The following is a 23,265-nucleotide window of genomic DNA, read 5'->3' as shown; positions in this document are numbered from 1 at the left end:
GTCCGGAATTATCTGGGCGCTTTCGCGTTGTTACAATGAGTTGTGGTTGTGCCTCTAGGGCTCCCGGGATCCGGCTTATAAAGGCGCACGGATCTAGGGTGTAAGGGTACATTGCCCCTATGTGTGGTTTTGGTAATTAATGACAACCCCTATGGACTAATGTTTTCATTGAGTTTATATGAAGGAATATTCCATAGGTACTACTTGTATTCTATGTGTTGGATTCAAGTATGGATGCCATGAAGATACATATGTGACATGATCAAGAAGAAGAAATGAAGATGGAGTTCTTATGTGGAACTCAATATTAGCCATGCTCTATCTTATGTGAGTATGAGAAGATACAAGGTTGAGTTGGGCAAGTTCAAGATGAGCATCTCAAGTGGATCACATGCTTGAAGCTTGCCGTCCATTTGGTGATAATGGACATGTGAAGATGTGCATCAATAGAGCTTTCCCATCATGGTGTATGGGGGAGCATTTGTGAGTATTCACGAAGCAACATTGATCAAGTGAGGCATTCCGGCTTGAGTGAAGCTTGAAGAGTTATCATCAAGATCAAGCGGGATGCGCAAGGCAAAGGTATGGCCTTGCTAGGTTTTCCTTTTACCGGTCTCAAGGTGGATGTTGGGAGACCGGATTATAGGATAGATAGCCGCACTATTAAGAGGGGCTTTCGGTTGAGTAACTTGATCACATCGTCTTAGGGAGCTCAATCCTTTGCATACTTTGCATATCCTTATTGCTTCTTGGTGTTTCTCCGTGTGAGGTTCTTGAGCTTGTTGCTAGCTTTACAACAAGCCCAAGTTCATCGAAAACGGAATCCGCATGCATCTTCTATTGCGTTTTCGAGTTTGGACGTCTTTACCGTTTCTTGACGGTGAGAGACTCCCTCTCTAAAATCATCTAAAAATGTTATGTGAGGAGTCTCCATATTTCCAGTTTTTGTTGGGGTTCTATTCGTCGTTATCTTTCCAACAAAATTGGTCTGACCGGACCGGCCACCGGCCCACCCGGTCCGCGACCGGCCCAGGCACCGGTGCCATCCGGACCGTGTCCAGTGGCCATTTGGCCCGCGACCGGTCTCGGGCCCGGTCCGGCTCCGGCCTGCCCGGCGCTGCCTCCGGTCCGACCGGATCTGGTCTGGGCCGCCTCAGCCGCCGAAGGCCCACGCAGGCGTGGCCTCTCCCCCGCGCGGCCTGTGACCGGCCTCGGGCCGTGTCCAGGTCCTGGCAGCCTGGTGCTGTCTCCGGCCCGACAGGGTTCCGTGCTGGGCCGCCTCCCCGCTGCAAGGCCCACGCGGCCGGGCCGCTTCCCCGAGCGGCTTGAAGGATTTCGCCGCCTGTGCGCGCCTCTGCCCCGCCCGGTCGGTGGGCCGGTCCGACCGGACAGGCCACCAGCCTCTCCGGCCCAGGCTCCGGTCGGCCGGCCTGCTGACCGGCTGGGCGACTTTTTTAACTCGTTTTTGAGCCGATTTTCACCTGGTTTTTTCCCCAACGGTTATTTTTCTTCCTAGACTATAAATAGCCCTTCTTCCACCTTGAGCAAGTAGTTCTTCCTATTCTCTCTCCTCCATTGCTACTATTTGAAGAACTTGCTCTCCCCCTTGATTCCTCCAACCATTCTTGCTCATATTTGAGGATTTGAGAGAGGGGATCTAGATCTACTCTTCCACCAAACCAATTCTTCTCTAAGTGAGGGAATCTCTTGGGATCTAGATCTTGGAGTCTTTGGTTGACTTTCCCCTTTGTTCTTCCTCTCCAATCTCATCCTAGCATTCGTTGCTTTGGTGGGATTTGAGTGTGAAGGACTTGAACACCTCCGGTGTTCTTGCTTTGCATCATTGCATAGTGTTGAGCTCTCCACCACGATTTGTTCGAGTGAGAGACCGTGAGCTTGTTACTCTTGGAGGGTGACCTCCTAGTTGGCTTGGTGATTGGTGCTCCGGTGATCTCTTCAAGAAGATTGTGAAGAGGCCCGGGCTTCTCCTTCGTGGAGCTTGTGAAGTGGTTGTGGAGCTTGCCATCTCCGGAGCGGAGGAAAAGCTAACCATAAGGAAAGGGCCATTATCCTTCGTGGGTGTGGTTCGGAGAATAGGGTGAGCCTTCGTGGCGCGGGGAATCCTTCGTGGGACCTCCACTCCTCCAAACGTGACGTACCTTGTTGCAAAGCAAGGGAACACGGGAATACATCCTCGTCTCCGCGTGCCTCGGTTATTTCTATACCCGAGCTCTCTTTCCTTGTGATAGCCATCGTGCTTGAAGTACATATATCTTGCTATCACTTGTGCTACATATATCTTGTGCCTATCTTGCTTAGCTCTAGTTGCTATTGTTACACTTAGTTGAGCTTAGCATATTTAGGGTTTGTGCTTGTAAACTAAACGATAGTTTAATTCCGCATTCATACAAGACAAATCCGCAAGAGTTTGTAATTGCCTATTCACCCCCCCCCTCTAGGCGACATCTCGATCTTTCATAGGGTTTACATGGAGAGTCCTAGCCGGATTACAGATAGCCTAACTACGGTACAATATCTTGCCGTGCACGTCACGGATCCGCCTTCCATATACGTCGTACTGGATCCGGGTTCCTCATGGGCCTCCATGGATCCGGGTTACTCCTAATGTCGGTACGGATCCGGCTTACTGATCCTGGGCTGGACTTCTTCCTTCATGATCAACAGCAACTGGGCCGCCCGATGGGCCACATGCCTCATCACCGTCTGTGGGCCACCCGGGCTTGCCGGATCTAGGCACTGTCGATGGTACACCCATGAAGTATACCCACAACGGTACCACTCCCTCCGATCGTACAATTCTTATTTTCCTTTTGTTCTTTTCCAAGTGGTCATTTCTAGATCTCACACAATTCATATTACACCGAGTACATTAGCACTGTGGATTGTCTTCAGTTCTGGTTTTGTCTTGCCCCATGACATGTTTATCATTCTTTGGTTCTGCTTCTACCTTTTCCAGGTCCGAATTATGTTTCTCTTTCTTTCATGGGAGATCCTTGGATATTTTTTACCCCCCCCCCCCCACTCTGAAGCAGCGATAGTTTGGGGGGTGAAGCTATTGTTTTCTTGCTGGAGAAGATGACCTAGCATAGTGAGTCCGGTGTGGAGTTCTTCGTCTTTTTGGTAGTTGTGAGATGGTTCTATTTTACCTATAGGATGTGTTACGGGTCAGTACGGGGTTTGGACCGAAAAGCTTGGACTCATAAATGAGCCGTTGGAACTCAAGTTGGCTTAGAATGTGTTTGTTTTGTTACATTAAAAATAGACGGGTTCCTCTTTATTTTTATATTACTTTTCAATCCGGCAGTTGTCCTCATCCTATTTGTTTTAAAATTGTGTCTGTTTCTCAATTATAAATCAGCTAGCCGTGCAATACCCACTCCCCGCCAAACGAAATACTTGTAATTTGTGTAAGATTATGCAATGTTCTACTACCCATTAATTTTCCGAGGTTCTTGTTACGATTATGATGCCAAACAATGTCCTAGTAATGGCTATATCTACATGGAGGTTTAATGAAACCTTTCACTTACGTATAAAATTAGGTGCATGCACTTGATTACCAGGACATCGTCGGAATTTGCATAGTACATGAGAGGTGTGAATGTTTCAAGGGGTGGACTTGAAGTTGATGGTTCTGTAACACTATCACAGGAAGTGCAATGTCGACAATGGGCTTGAAGAGTTTCTCATGGCTGCCATCCTCAAATCGATGCATGTCAAAATAACAATGAAATATATTAGAGGTGATTTTCAGCGTTCTAGAAGAAAAAAAACTAATACTACAACCATGAAATTGGGTGTGAACTACTAAAACCCCATGGTTAAATTGTCTTTAAAAAGAGTTAATAGAAATAAAGTAATATGTATTTCGCGGCCGGTTTTGTGAGGTGCCTCCCATGATTTATTTCTGGCACATTGAATCCCAAGTCAGAAATTTCGTAAGACGCATCATGTAGGGAAAGGGTTGCACACAAAAAGAAGAAAGGAAACCTGGCACAAGGAAAAAAGGCATAGAGGGGTGCAACTTACACTCTTGACAATTTTGTTCACAAATAAATAATCCTAATGCTTAAGCTTAATACCCACATATTTTATTAATCGCAACTGGTATTTAGCTAGTGCGGAAATATGCATGGTTCATGAGAAGACGTGGAAGGCACAAGGGGGCTTGGTTGAGTAATAACATTATCAAAGGAACCCCATTGTCGACAATGGGGTCGAAGACTTTCTCATGGCTGCCATCCTCAATACGATGCATGTCAATTTCCATCAGACATCTGAAGTTGTAGATGCAATTGGCTTCAATAGAAGGAAGGTTATCAACGTTGACAGATAGAGACCGGGAGCCAAGGAAGATGGCCTGGTTTCCGATGCTCTTGATCATGCAAAGAGCCTTATTCTCGAGATCGACCCTGAAGACCTGCACCTTGTCCCCGGTGGACGTCGGACCACGCACAACAAGCAGCTCCCCAGCATTGTCCACGAGAAACGGGGGCTGCCAGCACTCCCTCCAGCCGCCGGCGACGACGGCGGTGAAACTCCAGCGGTCTTCCAGCACCGCCATAGTCCCTTTCATGTCCACGGCGTACACGCGGCCCTGGAAGGATACCGCGGACTCAAACGTGTCCAGGACCGGTTTGGCCTGTAGGATCCACTGGGAAGCGCCTCCGAAATTCAGATCGGATGAGGTTGCCACGTCGACGTCTGGGATAAGGCGAAATTGCTGATCTGCATGGAAGCTGTAGAGCACCACCATCGGCGACGAGCCCGCCGCCACGACCACCAGTCCGCCGTCGGGGGCGTGCATTGGGTACACGGGGAAGCGGATCGAGGCGCCCGTGAAGGGGTTTAAGGCGAAGATCTTCTTGGAGGCGCTCGGCCCACGCAGGATGAGGAGGCCGTCGTTGTCCGCGGCAACGTAGGTGTAGTCGCGGAGCGCTGGCAGATCCTTCCACACGAAGCGGCCGGTGTCGACGTTGAGGAAGAGGCGGCGAGTGTCGCGCACGTTCACGTCGCCCGGCTCCAACATGACCCATCGGCGAGGGAGGAAGCGGGGATCAGGGCCGTGCTGGTCGGCGGTGGCGTCGCGCCAGCTGTGGCACACGGCGCGGAGGCTCACGTAGCAGTCGATGTCTCCGGTGGAGAACAAGGCGTCCGCGACGAGGTTCAGGAGCTCGGAGGGGAGCGATGACCAGTCCGCCGCCATCGCCATGGACAGGCGCCCGCGCTCGGAGCAGATCGGGCTTAATTGTTGACGGTTTAGCTGGTAATCTCTAGCGGAATATATATGCAGGTCAGGGATGCACGACGGATCCAAACGATTTTTTCTTCCTTTTGATTCCGGTGCATGACGTTTTGGGGAGCGCGCGGAATCGATAATGCTATACTACGGAGGGTTGACGAGTTACGGGCTGACAAGGCTTGGATCCAACGTGGAAGTGCCGCTAATTTGGCAACGAAAAGCTCAAACTGCCCCTTATGTTTTGGCCTTCCCTTATGTTTTGGCCTTCGTTGAGATCGGAAGCTGCACCCCGGTCGCCCAGTATTTGCCCATCGCCGGACGCGCATACGGAGCTCCCAATCTTCCTCAAAACCTGCAGTAGACCTCGCCGTTGTGCCGCCGGCCGAGCTGCGCCCCGAACGTCGGGCGTGCCGCTAATTATGCGACAAGCGGAAACTGCAATGTAAGTTTTGCACCTGGTTTAGATTGGGGAATACAAAGCTTTATTTCTGTGAATTGGGGAATACAGAGCTGCCTCCATGGTGTCGTGAACGTCCAGCCACATCCAGGTAGCTCACCGTTTTCCTTGCACTGCAGCTAGACCTCGCCGTCGTGCCACCGGCCGAGCTGTTCGTCATCCACGGATGCCCACCCAAGTACCTGGCCGAGCTACTCAAATTGATCAAGAAGGTTTGCCATCGTCCATATCGACCCTAACTGGAAATTAGAAGGTCTGATATCCATATAAATTAGGTGCATGGGTGTTGCTTATTCCTATCTAGCATAGGGCAGTCTATCAATCATATGATAAATGTTACAGGCATCATGTAAAATACTTCATGTTTTCATGCTTTTATGTGATCTGGTTAAATACTAATAGGGAACAAATTTACTTTATGATTTGTAGGAATGGATGATCAAACACATAGTGTTCAAGAATCGAGTGAGGGTCTATTTCAAGCGATGATGATGGTATCGAGCAACAGAAGAAAAGCAGTGTGGAACTTGAAGAGAACCAGGGTGCAACTCAAGCAGATGTGCTACTTGAAGATCCTGAATTGGGGATGACATTTGATACTGAGGATGATGTACGAGAGTACTACAAGAGGTACGTTTCTCATCTCTCTGTTTTTAATGAATACTTCGAGATCCAAGTCATGTTATGATTCTTTTATCACAGGGACTATTTAGCATGGGCACTAGTAGTGACAACATAAATCCAACCATGAAAGCTACTGTTCCATATAGGTATCATTATTTCCATCTCTTTATTTCTAATAAGTACTTGTAACACATGATGAAGAGACTCCTCCGGTTAATAGGTGCAGGCTTTCCATTCTATCTATTACTTCTAATGCCAAGAGTGCTACCTCAAAACTGAATCCATTGACTGCTACTTGGGTCAAACCAATGCCTAGATGGACGAAGGTAAATGTTGATGCGTCTTTTCATGTTGATTCTGGAACAGGCTCGACGGCGGCAGTTCTTCGTGATTATCAAGGTCGTTTTGTTGCAGCGGCTACCAGATTTCTCCCACATGTTGGATCAGCTTCGATGGCAGAAGCCCTGGCGTTGAAGGAGGGACTGGTTTTGGCTAACAGTGTAATGCGGTTATTGCAGAATCTGATTCTTTAGAGAATATTAAGGCCCTAAATGGCTCAGCTGTCTGGTGGACGGGTTCGGCGGCAATTTTCTGATTGTATCGATTTGGCCCTGTCTATTGGAGAGGTATCCTATGTTCATTGTCCAAGAGAAGCCAACAAGACTGCGCATGAGCTTGCTAGAGTTTGCCATATAGATAAAGATTCTTGTAATTGGGACGATGACCCCCTAGTTTTCTTCTCTCTAAGCTCATAGAGGATGTAATAATACATTGATGTGGGTCCAGCAAGTTTCAGACGCACTATTTTCCTTGCCAGGGTACCTAAGGGGACTGGAAGGTTTTTAATGAGGCGGCTTGCTGGCGTATAATATATTATGGTTTCCAAAAAAAAGTACTTGTACATCCAGTTCACCATATGAATTTGATTGGTGTAGGAATCGCTTGACTATGGTTTTGACAACAGAAGTCCAACCATGTCCGCTACATTACCATTTGGAGGGTCATCGTTTGTTGCTACTCCTCCGATTCTCGGAAAATATACGAGCATGTTGTTTCAAGTTCAGCAAAGCTCCGCTGCCCTATCCAGATCTCCACACTTACATTTTGATATGTTCGGTCAGAGTTAGAAATGTTTTCTATAATTTGCAGATGTTGGGCGTAGTCCCTTTTTATGCACTTGGCAACTTAATGTAATAGCTATCAGTGTCTACTAGGCTTTGTTGTCTATTTGACATTATGAAGAAACAATGTCAGTTCAACCAACAAGAATTATTGTTCCCACTTGAATATTCCTCTTTCGGAGAAATTGTATGCTAATACTGCCAAGTAGAGTTTATCTTCTTTTGCAATTTATTCTAATGGTTCTTACCTCAAGCATCAGCAGCATAACCTTACTGTCTTTGTTGAGAGAACAACAATACTGGGATACTGTCCAAACAAAACACCATACAAGTTTCCAGAAAACATATTTCTTATTCATTATTCCACAATACAAGTTGTTAGGCCAAGGTTTACAATCCTTTAAAATTTCAAGAACATAACTACATTGTATATTTTACAATATCAGAGTTTACAACATTTCTCTTGGTTTGAGTTGGTAAGTTCCTGGGATACTGTCCAAACAAAACATCATTATTCCTAGTTCATCAAGAAATGCTAAGCTATGGACTATGTTATGCCTTCAGATTTTTGATATTTTTGTAGATCCCAACTTCTTCTGAAGCTCCAGGCATTTTATTTACAACTACAGTCACAGTTATGGTATCCAACTCCAGAACTGTAGGCTTGCATTGCTATTTGACGTCAAGATTCAGATCTCAAAGACAACTCTGCAATTTGGCTTCTTCCATATACCTACAAGTAGGATGTAACCAAGTAGAGGCTCAATTATACTCCATAACTTGGTAAACGAAAAGGACATTTAGTATTTCTTTTTGACATTTAGTATGCTGCGATGGATCCTAGCTAACTCAATTGTATATCTTTCAAATCATACATCATTGCAGCCTGCCCTCTAGTCCCATGCCATGGTAGAGATAACATAAATTGAACTATTTTGTGTCAATCATTCAAAGTTCTATTAGATGATTACACAATATGCTACTGTTTTTTCTGCTTCATAGAAAATCCAATTTATAAATTAAGTTTAATTCTTTTAGATGTTCATACGACTCGCGCTCATTTAGGAATTTTGAACAAAACATTTTGAAGCTTACAAATTGTGCTACAATAGATTTTTTTTGCACGTAAACTTTCATGACGATATGCTTTGCGTTTGGGAGAAGCAAAAAAGAATAATGTTCTATGTATTTTGTATTCATATATATATGTTTGATTCTCATGTTTATTTTTCCCATGAGATTGCATAATGTTGTAGTAGGATCACAATTTTTTGCATCATTTTTGTTACAATTTTAGTATCATAGAAATCTTGTGCAAAATTTGTGGGTATGGACTATAGACTATGGATGCACTTTCAAAGTTTCCCTTATATATAAATAAGAGAAAATTTTCATTAAACCACACAACTTTGGGCAAGTTGATTGAAAGGACACAAATGATGTGATTTAATCAATTTGAGAACATTTCTCAAATTCCAGTACCAGGTAGATCCACATGGAATAGGAGTTGGTTCTCTTGGTTTTTTCCCTGCGGAGAAGACATGACTTGAACCAAACCTTTAGAAAGTTTTCACATTTCTTAACTTTCTACCAAAATTAGTTCAAAATTTCAATTTTCAATATATAAATATAATAATTAAAACTGCATCTAGTGAGTAAATTAGAAATTGTTGAGCTTACTTTGCCCACTCATTTTTCGGTTTGGCCTTTTTTTAATAGTTTTTTGGCCCAAAATATATCTTCAGAACTGAAACTTTTGGTGGAATTCTGAAAAAATATAGTAACTCAAATTATATGGAGTTGCGGTTCTACGGAATTTCCGCTGTAAAATCTACATGTAGGCACCTAGATTACGAAACTCCATCACATTGCCATAGTTTGCGTGGTCCATGAGTATCCTTGTAAGGCTCAAGGGGCGGAGTGGATGTTGACGGTTCCCTTCGATAAGCATGATGTCAGTGGCCTCAATGAGTTTCTCAATGCCATCGTTATCAAGGCGAAACATGTAAAACCCGTGTTGGTTCGATCCGGACAAACCGCCGATGTAATAGATGCAATTGGCTTCAACGGTAGGAAGGTTATCAGCGTTAACGGATAGAGACCGACCACCAAGGAAGATAGCACGATTTCCGATGCTCTTGATCCTCTCAAGAACCTTATTCTCCGGATCGACACTGAAGACCCGCATAATGTCATTTTCGAACACCGGAGCATGCACAACCAGGAGTTCCCCCGCGTTGTCCACGAGAAACGAGGGGTGCCAGGCCTGCTTCCCGTCGTCGGCGATGATGGTGGTGATCCTGGAGTGGTCTTCGAACAACACGAGCATTCCATACTGGTCCATAGCGTATACCTGACCTTGGAAAGATATCACGGAGGCGAACGATTCGAGGGCTGGTTTAGCCGTGAAGATCCACCTGGACGCGAGTTCGTCAGTCGGATCGACAGTGGCTACGTGTTTCCGATCGTCCAAGATGTACAGCTTCATCATCGGCGACGAGCCCACCGCTACCGCTCTTCTCCTGGGTGCGCACACCGCATACACAGGGAAGCGGATCCAGACGCCTGTGAAGGGGTTTAAGGCGGATATCTTCTTGGAGTCATCTGGCCCCTGCAGGACAAGGAGGCCATCGCTGTCGGCGGCCAGGCAGTCGTAGTCGCGGAGCACGGGCAGATCTTTCCACACCAAGCTGTCGGTGTCGACGTTGAGGAAGAGACGGCGAGAGTCCTGCACGTTCGCGGCGCGCGAGTCGAGCATTACCCATCGGCGAGGGAGGAAGCGCGGGTCTGGGCCGCGCGGGTCGGCGGTGGCGTCGCGCCAGTGGTGGCACACGGCGCGGAGGCTCACGTAGCAGTCGATATCGCCGGTGGCGAGCAAGGAGTCCGCAACGAGGCCGACGAGGTCCGAGGTGAGTGATGACCAGTCCGCCGCCATCGCCATGGTTGGGCACCCGCGCCGCCGCCGCCGCCGCCGCCGCCGCCCCCTTGACTACGATCGGATCGGGATTAATTGTTGGTTATGACATTGGCTGAGGGTCTCGTGCCGAATATGTAGGTGCGCGGGTCAGGTGTATGTACTGTACAACGGATCAATCAGACGCAGTCGTATTAACAGGTGAACGTGGAGACATGGCTTGCATTTGCTTGTACAGAGGTCGTTTAGAGCATCTCTACCGGAGCCTGTAAAAACGCGAACCGAAAACCACGAGTTCAGTGCACCGAACTCATGTTTACGGTGACGGAAAATAGCAGGCGCAGAACAGAGCCCGTAACGAAAACTGCGGTCTCTGTTCTGCGCATGCGGATTCCGAATCCATAAAAGGCAGGGTTTTGGGAAAATTGATATGCAACACATACAACAATGTATCATAATTAATCAAATAATCATCCAAATTATTACAACACATAAATAATTATCTGAACCAAATTATTACAACAGTTTTGGGAAATTTGAACAAATGTAAAATGTCTCAACCAAATTACAACAACTTCGGGAAAATTGGACAAATGCACAAATGTCTCAACAATGATACATGTGATAAACAAATGAATGAAATGGTAGGATCAAAGGCGACGGCCATGTCGCTGCCAGTGGTGCATCTTCAGATCATAGACGAGCTGGGCATGGGTATTGGCATTCTCAATCTGCCGATGTGTTTCAAGGAAAGCTTCAATGCGATCCGGATTGCGTTGGGGTTCCACTCGGGTGCCAACATTGTCATAGAAGCAGGGCAAGCTCAAGTCTCTTGCATACTCGATGATCATGTTGTGAAGAATCACACATCATGTCATGATGTTGACAAGGGTTTTCTTGTCCCAAAATCGGGCTGGGCCACGAACAATAGCAAACCTTGCTTGCAAAACACTAAAAGCTCTCTCAATGTCCTTGCGAGCTGCTTCTTGAGCCTTGGCAAATTCAGCTACTATTCTATCTTGGGGATCCTTGACAGACTTAACAAAAGTTGCCCAATCCGGATAGATGATGTCGGCTAGGTAATATCCCATTGTGTACTCATTGTTCATGACCTTGTAGTTGCAAGTGGGTGCTTTCCCATTTGCTAATTTAGCAAACAAAGGAGACCTTTGCAGGACGTTGATGTCATTGAGTGTCCCCGGCAAACCAAAAAAACAGTGTCAAATCCACAAATCTTGTGATACAACGGCCTCAAGTACAATGGTTGCATCTTTGCTCTTGCCACAGCTGTCCATGCCATGCCTTTGGACAATTCTTCCATGTCCAATGCATACAATCAAGACTACCAAGCATGCCAGGCTAACCTCTTTTCTCATTTATCTCCATCAACCGTTTGGTGTCATTCTCGTTGGGAGCTCGAAGATACGTAGGCCCATACAACTTGATAATCATGCGAGAAAACCTGCGGACTGACTCCGTGGTAGTATCTTCGCCAATTCGAAGATACTCGTCGGTGTAATCCGCAGGGATGCCATACGCAATGACCCTCATGGCAGCAGAGATCTTTTGGAAAGTGCTGAAACCCATCACCCCGGCGGCATTCCTATGTTGCTTGAAGTAATTCGAATGCAATTCGCAGGCCTTGACGATTCAGACGAACAAGCTACGCCGCATGCGATACCTCCTACGGAACATATGGGGAGGATAGGTAAGTACCTCGGCGAAGTAGTCCTCCATCAGCTGCTCGTGGCCGAGGAGGCGATTCCGCCAGATGTGGTTCCGGCCGAACACGGAGCCGCGCCTCCGATTCAGCAGCTTCGCGCGGTCCTCCAGGTCCTTGACGGAGAGGAGGAGCATGGTGGCCTCCATCTCGTCGTCCTGGAGCAGCTCTTCGAGGTCGGAATCGTCGGAGCTCGACGAATCCGACAGATCGAACTCGTCGCCCGAGCTCATCCTCGATTCGAACGGAGCGGCGGCGGCGGTGGGGGCGGCAGCCGGAGTTGGGCAAGGAACAGCGGGCGGGCTGCGGGGCGATCGGCGCTACCTCCGGGATGCGGGGCTCGGGCGAATCGGGAGGGGCGGCGGCGGCGGAGTGTGGTGGCGGCGCGGGGAGTGTGGGGAAGGAGCGAGCGAGCGGTTGCGTGAGCTGAAATTTCAGCGCGCCCTAGATAGGGATCGAGCGTTCGGTTCGCTCTATCGACCCCTACAAATACAGGCCGTTTTGAGTTTTTGGTCCCGGCCCGAAAAAAGTTTTTCGGTTTTGGCCCTTTTACGGTCACTGATCGGCGCCAATTTTCAGCCCGAACCCGTAAATTGACGGTTATTTTTCGGTTTTGGCCCGTTTACGGGCTCTGTTAGAGATGCTCTTAGTTTGAAACAGATTGTCACCGACTCTGGCTCACCAAAGTAACAGTCCAATCTAGCTGTGGGACTCGTCTGGAACAGATTCAGAAACACCAACTGCTCCACAGCTCGTAGAATTCAAGACCGTCCATGACTTGTATGATTTTTTTCGAAACATACAGGAGGACTGCATGTATATTTTATTAGAGGAGAAGAAAGACCAAGAGCGATCAAAGGTACATAGTCCAAACAACAGTGACCTACAACGATCCGATTACAAAATAACAGGGTGAAAATCGGGGCGGGATGCGGGACTTTTCCTCTAACTCTGCTTTATTACTGCTCTAATCAGGTACCTCCTTTTATTCTAAATCCTGTTTCGCCCGCCTGCAAAGGACTATCATATTTGAGTTTCTAGCTCTTATTTTCCCATCAGCTAAGTATCAAAACAAAAAATGGTTGTCACTCTGCGTACCGCTTCTATAAGACGGCTGAAGAAGATCATGCGCATTAAGTCAAGACAAGATCAACTGCTGAGACGGCGTGCCAGACTACAAATAGTAACTAGTAGTACATTCTATTGATTTCACTGAGCTCTGTTACAACATAATCCATTTTACTTACCGTAACTCCTGCAGATCGAACACTATGTACCGGCGTAAAGACGTAAGAACGATCATAGACTCTACCGTAGTTTATGATTCGTCTCTTCAATACACCGATCAACATATCCCAAAATCCATGACGAACTTGATCAATTTCACCTGAAATCCAATCACGGACTAAGACTGCCGCATCGGGTAAAACAGTCAACTTATCGCAAATCCAGACGATTTTACAGGATACCAAACTAAGTCTAAGAGCATCTCCAGTCGCGTCCCCCAAACCGTCCCCCAAAGGGATTTGGGGCGCGCCGGACAAAAAAACGTTTCCAGCCGCGCGCCCCAAAGCCCTTTTTTGTCCGGCGCGCCCCGATACGGTGTCCGGCGCCCCGAGCCCGTCCCCGTCCCACAGGGGACGCTCCGGGGACGCCGGACACAACGAAAAGCGAGGCCAACCGACGCGGGCCCGACGCGTCAGCGGCACGGAAGGCTAAAACCCCGTCGCCTACCTTTGGTCAAGCGATGTTAATGGCGTCCCTGTTTTCCCAGGCGACGCAGGGACGCGTCTCGTCGTGCATGGCCGCGTGGCCGTCCGCGCCGGAGTTATTGCGTGCAACCACCCGCTGCCGCCGCTGTTTTAAGACGCCCTCCAGCTTATCGCCGCTCATCATAATCCTTCTCGTCGCCGCCGCCTCCCCTTCCCGGATCCTCTCCTCGCCGCTCAAAAAATGTCGAGCTCGTCCTCCCGCAAGATCGCCGCGGCGAACGGCTTCGGCCGCGGCAGCCTCACCGTGGCGGAGGCGTGGGCGCCGTACCACGCCCGGTATCCAGTCCCGCCGGACGTGCGGCTGCCGCAGCGGCGGCGGCCGGAAGATGGCCGTGAACGGCATTGGCATCCCGCCGCCGCCGAAGCCAGACACGCAGCAATGGCGGGACGCCATCAAGGCCCGTCGGGCTCAACTCACCGCCGAGGAGCGGGCGGATCCGACATGGGCGGCCAAGGACAACGACGACTGGTGGACGACGTACTTCAAGGCCAAGTACGACGTCGAGATGCACAGCACCGACGGGCTCATCGGCGGGCCCAACAGCTGGAACAGGGAAGGCCGCGCCCTGTTCTGGGGCGTTCCGGGGCGCACCCTCGAGAACGTCATCCGCGGCCTCCGCAACGGCGCTCCGCGGCTGGAGATGCCGTCGTCGCCGCCGCCGTCTCCTCAATGGCAGCCGAGGAGGACGACGTACTCGTCCTCCTCGCACTCTTCTTCCTCGGGGCCGGCGCGATCGACGCCGTCGTCGTCGTACCGGTCGGCGCCGTATACCGTTCCCAAACGGGAGGTCAAGGAGGAGCCGGCGACGCCCGTCAACACGAGGCGTGGCGGTAGCGGCAGCGGGCGGCAGCAAGGGAGGCGCGGCGGCGCCCTCCTCATCCCGAAGCCGGAGGTGAAGGAGGAGCCGGAGGAAGCGTCGCAGGCGGCGCTGCTGGCGGAGTACGAGCAGCAGCAGCGGCTCATCGCCAGCAGCGACGACCCCGAGGACTGCCCAGGGCTGCGGGCGGCGTTCCTGGCGTCCATGGACGACAAGGACGCCTGGAGGGGCAACCTGGACGCGGCGATCGCCATGTCCATCCGCGACTCCGGCAAGCCGCTGGTGGACCTCACCGACGACGGCGAGGCAGGACCAAGCGGCTTGGTGAAGGACGAGCCCGTGGACGAGCCCGTCGACGAGCGCGTCAAGCAGGAGGTCGTCACCGACGAGATGTACAACTTCCAGCAGTACTACGATGCCTCCGGCCGCCGCAAGTGGTTCTAGATTAGGTTTAGTTTTAAAGTTAGTCAAATTTCGTTCGAATCTATGTAAGTTTGGACGAATCTAATCGAATCTAGTCAAGTTTAAAATTTGCGAAATTTTGTTTGGGGGACGCGACTGGGGAGCGACGTCCCCCAAACGCGGCACAAACGAAACACGTCCCCCAAACGCTCAATCCGGCGCGGTTTGGGGGACGGTTTGGGGGACGCGGCTGGAGATGCTCTAAGAGAAGCCCCCCAAAAAAATGTTCAACACAACCTATTATGGGATGGAGTAGTTGGGTTCTTGATGTATATATTGCTCTTTTGCTTCATATCTGATTTCTGCCTGAATGATAGACAGTTGCTGCTAGGGAGTTATAACGCTATTGCTCAGCTTAGGTTCAAACAAAATTTATATGCTCCAAATACTACTGGGTCTATTTCTATCAGCTGAGAAAAGAAAGTTGCTCACCAGGGAAAGCAATGCACATAAGAAATAAACTAGATCTTCAATAAATCAGTTGTGTTATTTTTCAACGATACATTTTTCTAAGTTACAAGACATTGGTCAGTCACGAAACAGCAAATTCCATGTAGAGTACCTCAAATGTAACATGTGAACCATCAGAAGATGCAATGAACTCAAATTATAACGAGAAAAAAACAGACAATATGAACCCAATGAAAATAGCAGGTTTCCAGAATCTATACCACAAATTAGCACACATGAAATATTTGTTGTTTGGTCACACGAGTATTTACAAATGGAAACCCACCGCTACTTAATTAGATGACTGAAAATTGACATATAGTTTTTTGTTTCTTAATCTTGCCACGAGTTCTCATTACAGCATGGGATCAACCTTCAGCCAATCACGATATGTTGGACCAGAGCTGGGTTGCATGTCCTTTGGAGCGAAAAATACCCTCACACGAAACTGGCCATACACTGAAATCAAGTCATCTGGAGAAGTAACAGGTCCAACAACTCCATCCTGAAAAGTCCAACAAAATAGTGATTTCTCAATTTTCAAGTGAACGTCTAGTTTTCCCTTTGACTTCACCGCAACGACATGCTTGAGTATTTTCTCATTCATACAACATTTGTCATCAAACATCACAATCTCATGATCGAAGCCACTGCTGAAAGCGGAAAACCTCATGTGATGAGGATGGCCAGACTTTGCAAAGACTTCTATCACGGCCTCAACACTCTCTGAAAGGAACATGTGGTCTATGTCCAAGGTGCAACTGTCACTAGAAATTTGTCCCTTCAGCATGAAATCAAAATCTGAGCGGACAAAAATCTCAACATAGGCAGAAAGTAATTGTTTGTCCGCTGATCCATCCCCTTCCTTCTTTACCCAAAGATCAACTTCTAGTAATGCATGCTCCAGTACATACATTCCTCGACAAGGGGTGCAAATAGGTAAGGTGAAGGAATCCTATAATTGAACAACTTGTTAGAACTGAACAGGCAAAATCTACTTCCAATTACAGTGGCATGTATGGATAGAACAAACTCAATAATATGTGCATGCTCATATTTAACAAGTGTTCCACATTCCTTCACAATGGAGGATTGCATGTGACATAATGGCATTTGCAAGTAAACATTCATGTAAACTAAGACCTCGCGTACTCCAAAAACATCAGCACTAAGGATCTCATGAATCATGATCTCCCACTACGTCCTATTGATCTATAACATCCATAACACATGTGTGGCAGAATAACGCCTCACGAAAAGAAATACTCCAATATGAAATGTCATATTAATAAACCAATATCACAATTTGTATATGTCTTTGGGGCAACATATAAAACACAGGTAATCTGACAAGCATGTTAATGTGATTAACAATATGCAAGTAACAATGGTTGGCCTATTAAAATATAATGAACTGGGTGAGAGCAGAACTTGCTGCAACGACATAGTCATGATCCAACCAAGAGCAGCAATCAGATTAAGAAAAACAGAACTACTCTGAAATAGCATAGAAGAAGGACCGTACAAGAAACATAGAAGATGGACCAAATGCAAAACTTTCAATGGATCAAAGCAAGAAGAAGCTAATTGACATAGACCTTATCTCATATTGATGAATAATGTTGTTCACAACCAGCCATTTTGAACATAAAACAATCCTTACTTACCTGCTCAATCATGACAGCATCATCTCTTGAACGGCAAAACAGATGATTCCTCAGCGGCTCCAGGTCATCCCGGACAGCGAGTATTCCATAAACACTAATGGGATAAGATACCTCAGAGCACGACAAACACAAAGAGAAGATCTGTAGCATCTCTGCTGGTTCACGATATCCAAGAACTGGTGCAGCTGCAAAGATTGGGAAGAAAAGTAAGTCGCTAAGAGAGCACATAGATTGCACACAGCAGATTACTATGAATAAATGACACTTACTTGTAGAGGTATCATGGGTCATGTATTTACGGTGGTAGCAGTAGCCCCTCCGGGCACATAGACAAGTTGCAGCAGGGAGTACTCTCAAAGGAAAAGGAAGGTCATCAATCTGCTGACGCAATTTGGAATATTCTTCATTCTTTCTCACTAGATTCGTTAACCATATGTTTTCCATTCTCTTTGCTTCTCCAATCGAGTAGTTTTTTCCTGAAAAATTAATGGGGCATCAATCAGCAGTTAACCATTAAGGTTCACCTCGTCTACTTTTGATTGTATTTCGTCGTGGGATCAATTCACGAACTTCTATATATTCATCTTCTCTCTCTCTCTCGCACCCGAGGGCACGAGCACACACAAACAAACAGTCTCAACCCTGCCTCCTCCCCATACCAGCCTCCTTGTCACGCACCTCAATATTTCCCCGCCGTCATGCCTATCACCATCAGCTCAATCATAGCTTCCACCCACCTCCTAACTGGAACAATCACCACCATCACCTCCTACACGTTATCTTGTCAGTCAGCTTGAAGCCCAGGGGGCTCAAGTGAGCCAGCACCCCAAACTATAACCTCAACAAAACATGGAACACCGCAGGGTTTCTACTGGGTTCTCCGCCCAAAGCACCCATAATGTTTGAATACTCAATTCGTCATTGTTGGAGCGAATTTGGTACATTCTTCGATAATTACCTACCTGGGCAATTTGTCTCCTTCTTCGATAATTATCTACCTGGGCAATTTGTCTCCTTCTCCTCGTCTATCACTTGGCCACGGTAGAGGGCTTCGCCATCGTCAGAAGTGTCGTCGTCAGTAGACATATCGGGCACCGCATTCCAGATAGTGTCACCGGGATCTGGATCTGAGCAGTTACAACAAATAATAAGCAAACCATGTACGGTGAATGTCAGGCAAACAAGGGATGAAGATTTATGGAACAAATGTGATGCACGGTATACTGACCAGCACCCATCGGGTGGTTGACCCAGCGGGGCTCTCTCCTCTCCTCCAACTCCAACTCCACTTCCACGGGCGGGCCATGGAAACTCTGGAGCGCTTGGCCGCCTAGGTCTAAATTGAATCCAAAGTTGGCCTGTTCCGCGCCTTCCCTTTCGATTTCCACTGCGCCACGCCGCTCCTCCACCGATCCCATCGCCCCGGGAAGGGTTTCTTTGGCGGTGGCGACGGTGGGTTGGGTAAGAGGCACGAAAATACCAACGAGATGGCGGCGGAAGAAATGGCATTTAACCCGTAATAAAATGCAACTTCAAGGTACATCATAAAATTTCAACAACTTCGAAAATTTCTCTTTGAGGAGGCCATGAGCCCAATGTCCATTCACGTATTTTCCGAGAGTACATTGAATCTCATTAACCTTTGAACTCCAAATTCTCCTTTTTGAAGAGGCCAACATTCCAACACTAAGCTTCTCTAGCGGTCCAGGATTTCAGTTCTTCGGCCCGCCTGTCGCTCCCCGCGGGCGACGGGCGAGCGATTCCAACCCTAGCCCAGCAACTCCTCTCCCCTCCCCCTTCAGACGTCACCGCCGGGGTTAGTCGCCTGCCAAAGACCGTGGGGTGCTGGCGGCGGCGGATCCAGGGATCCCACCCGCGAGGTGGAGGCGTTGGGATCTCCCATCTTGGCGGTGGAGATCTGCAGCGACGAGCCGGCGGCTCCTCGCGCCGCGGGCCGTCACGTCGCGGCGAGACAACTCCTCGTGGTGGAGGTGGGCGAGCTCGACCATGCTGGCTTCTTCCTCGTGGGCGACAATAGCAGCGGCGCAGCTTCTTGTGGCAGGGCATCTCAGGCGACGGGACGATGGCCTCGGGTGTAGAGACAGAGTCGGCTATGGCGGCTAGTAGCATCCGTGGGTGCGCGCTGTCGTCCTTTGGCCGCGCCGGTGGCAAGGCGGTAGTGGGTGGCGGTCGTGGCGTGGTGGCTGCTCCGGCGCCCACCCACTAGATCTGAAGGTCAATTCTTTCCTCTCTCATTGGCTCTCTTCTCCACCCGAGTTGCTCATCGGCTCCTGAGGGATCTGGGGACGGTTCGGGGGTGGTGGTGTGAGATCGGGACCGGGAGAAACCCCTGGTTGGCTAGACTACCACGACAGTGGCGAGGCCCTGGGGCGTCGTACTTCCTCCTGAGGCATTGTTGAGGTCCGAGGTTCTCCCCACCCCGGCCATGTTCCCGGGTGAAAACCAAAAATCCTTTGGATTGGGCAACATCGGCGCCATGGGCGTCGATTCCTCCTTGGGGTGTCGCTTGGGGAACGGTTACCGGTTGAGGGCGGTGGTGGTTTTTGTTGGCTGGTAGTGGTGTTGCCCAAGTGACAAGGGATTAACTTATCAATGCCTACAGATTGTAGACTAGGGTTTTAGTCGGAAGTAGAGGGCAAGTAGATCTCGAAGGTTTCAGCCGAAAAGTACTCGACGATGTAAAAACTAGGGTTGCGTAAGATAATGAATCGATGCTCTCTTTGTCCCTCGACTCCCCCTTATATAGGAGGTGGAGTCGAGGGATTCATAGTACACAAGTTACAGAGTCCGGGAGGGTTTCTAACTCATCCCGTAAGATTACAAGTATGTATTTCCTAATACAACTCTAGATTTCCTTAGTACTAACTTGGGCTTCCGAATCTTCATATTCATCGAGTCGTGGGCCTTCAGTAAACCCCGGGTACCATCTTCGGCAGGCCCACTTGGGGATGCCTATGTCAGTAGCCCCCGAGATTTTGCTTGAATCGAAGAATCAGGGAAAATCTCCAACTTTATAGTCGTTCAATAACTTTATCGAATTTATCACATATCTTTGGATGCGCAATTCTATATTGTACAGGGATAATGGTAGTTGGGGCTAGTTCATCTGACGGATCAGGTACTAGTTAACTGCTCTAGTGGCAATCCGCAAAAACCTACTTCAAGATCACGTCCTTGGACATTATCTCGGGATACTGGTGTTAACTTCGACAGGTGCCGCTTAAGGTCTTACCATATGTCGAGTCCCAGTCATATTTTATCGGGTACCTAACGCGTCCGTTAGGATTTTTCTTCGTATCCGTTGATACGGAAAAAAGTAGCAAACCGACGCCAGAGACGGTGCCACGCCGCTCAGAACGGATCTGGGGTCTTACCTTCGCAGAATTTTGCGGCATTCAGAGATTTATTCGCAACTTTGGCGCTCTGAGAATATATTGTCGAGTGCTTTTTCGGCTGTTGGAATAGCACATTTTATTGAGTCAACGGATGACTTATATTGCCTTCCCGATGGGAGTATATGCAGAGTTATTTATATAACTCGAAATATGCTCACTTCTTCTTCTTTTTTATAATTTCATCGGGCACGCGAACAGCGTTCCCGATGGGAGTAGCCCCCGAGGCTACAGCCAAGGACTAGTGCTTGGTTGTAGGATCAACACTTTAACGCCTTATGTCGCTATATTTTCATTCTTTTCTCGAACTTTTTATATCTATCGGGTGCGCGACCAGCGCTCCCGATGGGAGTAGCCCCCGAGGCTATGAACAAATGCTTGTATTTGGTCATAGGCTCTCGCCATTTCTATTTTGTCATACTCGAATTTTCCTTTTTTCCAAAGTAGCCCCCGAGCATTTGAGCAAAAACTTGTATTTGATCAAAGGCTTCTCGAGATAATCAATAGTCTTTGTCTGCCGACAATTCCATTAATCTTTATAGCCGAGATTTTTCTTTTGGCAAGGTGACATCATCACTGACGATAGCCACGATCACTGTATCGGGAGATGCGAGTACTGCTCTCTCTCTGCCTTGCGGGCCCAAAATCCTTATCAAGTTGACACGTCGTGCAAGTGGGGGACACACGTCCTCCACTTTTCCTGGCGCACATACTGTAGCGCCTGTTCCTTTCCTTCACAGTGAAAATACGCTTTTACCCCTTATCCACATGTACAACATCCATCTCGCAAATTTTCCATCCAACGGTGCGTTGATTCGCCGATTCTCTATTTAAGGTCATCTTCTTCCTCCGTTCGCCCTTTCGCTCGCGCCACACCTCTGCTCTCCTCTGCAAAAAAATCCCCCATTGCGCCCAACACTTCTTGAGCTCATCCACACTCGCACTTTTCTCCTACGCCATTGTTGATGCCACCGCGCGCGCGACTCACTAGGCACAGCACCCCCGAGTCGAAGATGGCGGCGGAAGATCTGGGGAACACTGAGTGGGAGAGATCCAAAATCTCCGCTCAAGATATCAACTTGCTGAAGAAACTTGGGATCAGCAAGAAGAAAGAGTCGCTGCGCTTCCCCAGCGAGGAGAGCTATCCATCCCCTCCTATCGAGTATCGGGTCAGTTTCGTTGACCACCTCATCTGCGGCCTTTCTTCCCCCATTCACGATTTTCTGCGTGGGTTGCTTTTTGTGTACAGATTGCAACTTCACCATCTTACTCCCAACTCCATCCTCCACATCTCGATCTTCATCACCCTTTGCGAATCTTTCCTTGGAGTCCAGCCTAACTGGGCTTTATGGAAGCGCATTTTCCTCCTTCGCCGTAATGGCTCTCCCAATGTTGCCTATAACATAGGCGGCGTTGTCATCTGCGTCCGCCCTGATGTCAAGTATTTTGACGTCAAATTCTCTGACTCAGTTCAAGGGTGGCGCAAAAAATAGTTGTATATCCACGAGGAAAGCCTCGACTCGGCGGAACACAACATTCCCCCTTTCGATGGCAACGAAAAAAATCTGTCGCCGCCGGTCCTGGGATGCAGAGGCTAGCGACGAAGAAAAAGCGGCGACAGAGGCGCTGATGACATGCATCCACGAGCTTCAAAATACCCGTGGACGAGAATTGTCGGGTATCCAAATCATGGCATATTTCCTTAGGATTAGGGTGCAGCCTTTGCAAGCTCACAAAAACCCCCTTTGGATGTATTCTGGCGACAATGATGTGGATCGCCTGTCGATAGATTTACCGGTCAACGACTTAGAAAAAATTGTTCACAAAATCTCGTCGCTTAGCAAGAAAGACACCGTCCCATCATCTTGCCGTGTGACACCATATAGCGCCACCAACGCGCTCCCGCAGGTAATATATTTTTATCGTCTGCTTGTTCATTCACTCTCTTCTTTTCTCTTTTTGTACTGTTATTTCTTCGACTGCTGTTATTGTTACAAATTCCTGTCGATACTTTTTCTATCTTGTCTAGAACCACAAAACTGCGTCGCCTCTTCCTCCTCTTCCCGAAGATGGAGAAGTCGAAGATCGCGCAATCATTACCGAAGACACCCAGGTTCCTCCTCATCCTGAGAGCGAAGTCGTGGTTTCTCACAAACCCATGGCTTCCTCTGAAAAGGAAATTGAATTCGAGGTTACCGCATCGATGCACTCCCTCCCCTCCGCTGTTTCTCCAAGGAACAAGAGGAAGAGGGACGAATTTGCCGATTCTGGCACCTCCAAAGCCGGCGCATCTCCTGCCGAAGAAGTTGTTCCTACTGAAGAAAGGACAACTTTCAACCCTTACGAAGATGCCCTTGTCGGCTCGTAAGTTCTTGCTGCTCTTTTTTGTTTACTCTCGATATCTTGTGTATGTTGTTTCTTATATTGTCACCTTTTTATTGTAGTGGTGACTAGGACGAAAATCCACCTATTGACGCGACCGCTCGAACGAGTACGTCGCGTACTTTAGTTGTCTCTGAAGCTCAGCCTGATGGGGATGAAACCTCGCCTCCTCAGCAAGACATCGAGCATCCAACTCCGATTG

General features: G+C 48.4%; 1 protein-coding gene and 1 long non-coding RNA gene across 3 annotated transcripts; one reads left to right on the top strand and one right to left on the bottom strand.

The window, feature by feature from the left end:
* Positions 1-5,881: 5,881 nt before the first annotated feature.
* LOC124687748 lies at positions 5,882-6,843 on the top strand. Of its 2 annotated transcripts, none has more exons than XR_006998296.1 (3): positions 5,882-5,973; positions 6,150-6,670; positions 6,759-6,843. It is a non-coding gene; the product is annotated as an uncharacterized LOC124687748 (long non-coding RNA). The 2 variants fall into 2 exon arrangements; XR_006998295.1 differs by lacking the exon at positions 6,759-6,843 and having other exon boundaries at positions 6,150-6,350; positions 6,423-6,488.
* Positions 6,844-15,937: 9,094 nt separating this feature from the next.
* LOC124687747 lies at positions 15,938-18,551 on the bottom strand. The gene is made up of 5 exons (XM_047221498.1): positions 18,497-18,551; positions 18,267-18,395; positions 17,538-17,744; positions 17,269-17,453; positions 15,938-16,556 (listed from the first exon to the last, which is right to left on the bottom strand). Exons 1-5 carry the CDS (start codon positions 18,504-18,506, stop codon positions 15,957-15,959), a joined length of 1,131 nt encoding a protein of 376 aa, XP_047077454.1. The 5' UTR covers positions 18,507-18,551; the 3' UTR covers positions 15,938-15,956.
* Between the last annotated feature and the right edge of the window lie 4,714 nt (positions 18,552-23,265).

This window comes from Lolium rigidum, chromosome 2, assembly GCF_022539505.1.
Source record: "Lolium rigidum isolate FL_2022 chromosome 2, APGP_CSIRO_Lrig_0.1, whole genome shotgun sequence".
Lineage (NCBI taxonomy): Eukaryota > Viridiplantae > Streptophyta > Magnoliopsida > Poales > Poaceae > Lolium > Lolium rigidum.
This window is presented reverse-complemented; position numbering and strand designations above follow the sequence as displayed.

Excerpts from the sequence above, each read along its gene's own strand:
- LOC124687747 (XM_047221498.1), bottom strand. Across the intron at positions 17,745-18,266 it reads GAAGGAGACAAATTGCCCAG|GAAAAAACTACTCGATTGGA; the intron begins GTAGATAATTAT and ends TTAATTTTTCAG. Across the intron at positions 16,557-17,268 it reads ATGCTGTCATGATTGAGCAG|GATTCCTTCACCTTACCTAT; the intron begins GTAAGTAAGGAT and ends GTTCAATTATAG.